The sequence below is a fragment of the Mastigoproctus giganteus genome, chromosome 8, assembly GCF_048544385.1.
Source record: "Mastigoproctus giganteus isolate SK-2022 chromosome 8, ASM4854438v1, whole genome shotgun sequence".
Lineage (NCBI taxonomy): Eukaryota > Metazoa > Arthropoda > Arachnida > Uropygi > Thelyphonidae > Mastigoproctus > Mastigoproctus giganteus.
The window spans coordinates 22479495-22481491 of NC_143582.1; the positions used below are offsets into that span (position 1 = coordinate 22479495).

The window sequence follows — 1997 nt, forward strand, 5'->3', positions numbered from 1 at the left end:
GCCACGCCCATTCAACAGTCAGAAACTTTTTTTTTATTTATTTTCAACTGAGAAGCAGGATTCACACAAGCCAGATGCTTCTGCTCTTAGACAAGACAAAATTCTTCTTAAAAATTAAAAAAAGAAACAAATCACCCATTAAACTATGTACATTAGTAGATGCACTACCTGGGGGATGTTAGGGTACGGTTACACAGCTGCATGCCATGTATCCAGTGGCCTTTACAAACAGTTTAAGTTACTCTGCATTTCTACAAATTCTCTACTTGACTGCTTATCTATTTTGATGGGCAAGAACTAGTGATATCCAATAAACAAACCTCTAAACCGCTAGAGAACTCCTATATAAATATGAGGGGTTTTCTACCTCTTTCACATCCCTAAGAACACTGCCTACATTTAACATGAAGGTAAGTCTATTTACGATTAACCAGAGTCTACAAATCTACTTCTTGTGACAGTTCTTGTGAAGATTCATATTTTTGTACCATTTCTGTATTTCTTTTCCAGTGGGTGGTTCTGATGTGGTTCGTTACCTGCAGCCAAGCGGCTATAGGTTTTAACAGCCAAATATCTCGCTCAGAAGTCAACCCAGATCAAAGACCTGAAGAGGTAAAAAAACTATAATATTTTAAGCCAATTTTGAGTTATTGCATAGGAAACTCAGATATCTGTCCATTGTTACATGTATAGATTAGCAGCTAGCGCCATCTATCGAATTTTAACTGAATTATATTCAGATACAACAGTTAGCGCCATCTTTGAATTTTGAACTATTCTAATTTTGTTTTGTAGGAACGAGGAGCCCTTGATTTTAAACCAGTTACTATCTCATTCGAAAATGATGATCCCCTGCAGGAAGTTGACCATCTTCGTTCTGAATTCACTGGTCCCATCGTCACCGACAGTTTCCGTATCCAAAATAATCGTTATAGTTTCCCACAACCTATGGTAGATGGCAGCACTTTCCAGTCCGAAATGCCTTCTCCATTAATCAGAGAAGTACTCCCTTTCCGAGATGAATTCCCCAGAGGAAATGTGGATAATACACAGAAGAATGTAAGGATCAACGGTCAACCCCTTAAGGGTCCATTACCCCGACCAGGACCTTATGGACTCATCGAATACGGTGGCCACCATACTAAGGTAGTTGGATTCAACAATGAACGTCTATTGACCCACCCACACCCTTCTGCTGCACATCCAATGAATTTTGGCATTCCCTTGGCAACACCTGAAAGATTTTTACCTCCTATGATTAGTCCACATTTAGGATATAGCTATGTGTTATGAAATATTAATAATTTTGAAATTATTGCTAGTAGATGGCGCCACTGGATAAGCGCGTGAAGATTCGATTATGCAATTCTTGCTAATTATTGTGTTGTCTTGACTACGAATATTTTTTTATTTGCAATTGTGGTTAATGTAATTGTGATAATTAATGTTGCTTTTGTTATTATTATCGAATATTGTATAAAAAGTTATATCTTCATACCTTGCTTTTCAAATAAAGCGCATTTTATGTTATGGTTGACTCTCTTATGTATTATTAAAAACACACAAATTATTATTATTATTTAATTATTATATATTATTATTTTAATAATAATAATAATTATTATTATTATTATTATTACCTTTATATACTATTGGGAATTATAATACTATTTTTAAATTTTATTTGTAAATTATATGGCATTAAATTTGCTTATTTTAAATTAATAATTATTATTGCTGCTGATAGATGGCGTACTGCAAGATTTTTCAACAACAAAAATCATGACAACAGATGGCGTTGTCATCTAACTCTGAATTATAATCTCCTCCTAGTGTTCTCATGACGTCACTGTCGTGTGATCACGAATCAGTAGATTTCGTTTCTAGCTTATTGACATTTAGTAAACAAAAAACAGGTGTCTAACTAAATTTGAATTTACTAACTATTAAATTTTAAAACATAGAAAACTATCTCAACATGAAAATTTAAATTTAAT

The 1997-nt window shown here is 33.8% G+C and overlaps 1 protein-coding gene across 1 annotated transcript; it reads left to right on the forward strand.

Annotated features, from left to right (window-relative positions):
* The first annotated feature begins 300 nt into the window (after nucleotides 1-300).
* LOC150081356 (uncharacterized) lies at nucleotides 301-1530 on the forward strand. The gene is made up of 3 exons (XM_090379704.1): nucleotides 301-410; nucleotides 511-612; nucleotides 796-1530. The coding sequence occupies exons 1-3, from the start codon at nucleotides 405-407 to the stop codon at nucleotides 1291-1293; spliced, it is 606 nt and encodes a 201-aa protein (XP_090235830.1). The 5' UTR covers nucleotides 301-404; the 3' UTR covers nucleotides 1294-1530.
* The last annotated feature ends 467 nt before the right edge of the window (nucleotides 1531-1997 follow it).

Bases quoted from the DNA above. Each gene is read 5' to 3' on its own strand.
- LOC150081356 (XM_090379704.1), top strand. The intron at 613-795 runs GTAAAAAAACTA...TTTGTTTTGTAG, and splicing joins CAGATCAAAGACCTGAAGAG to GAACGAGGAGCCCTTGATTT.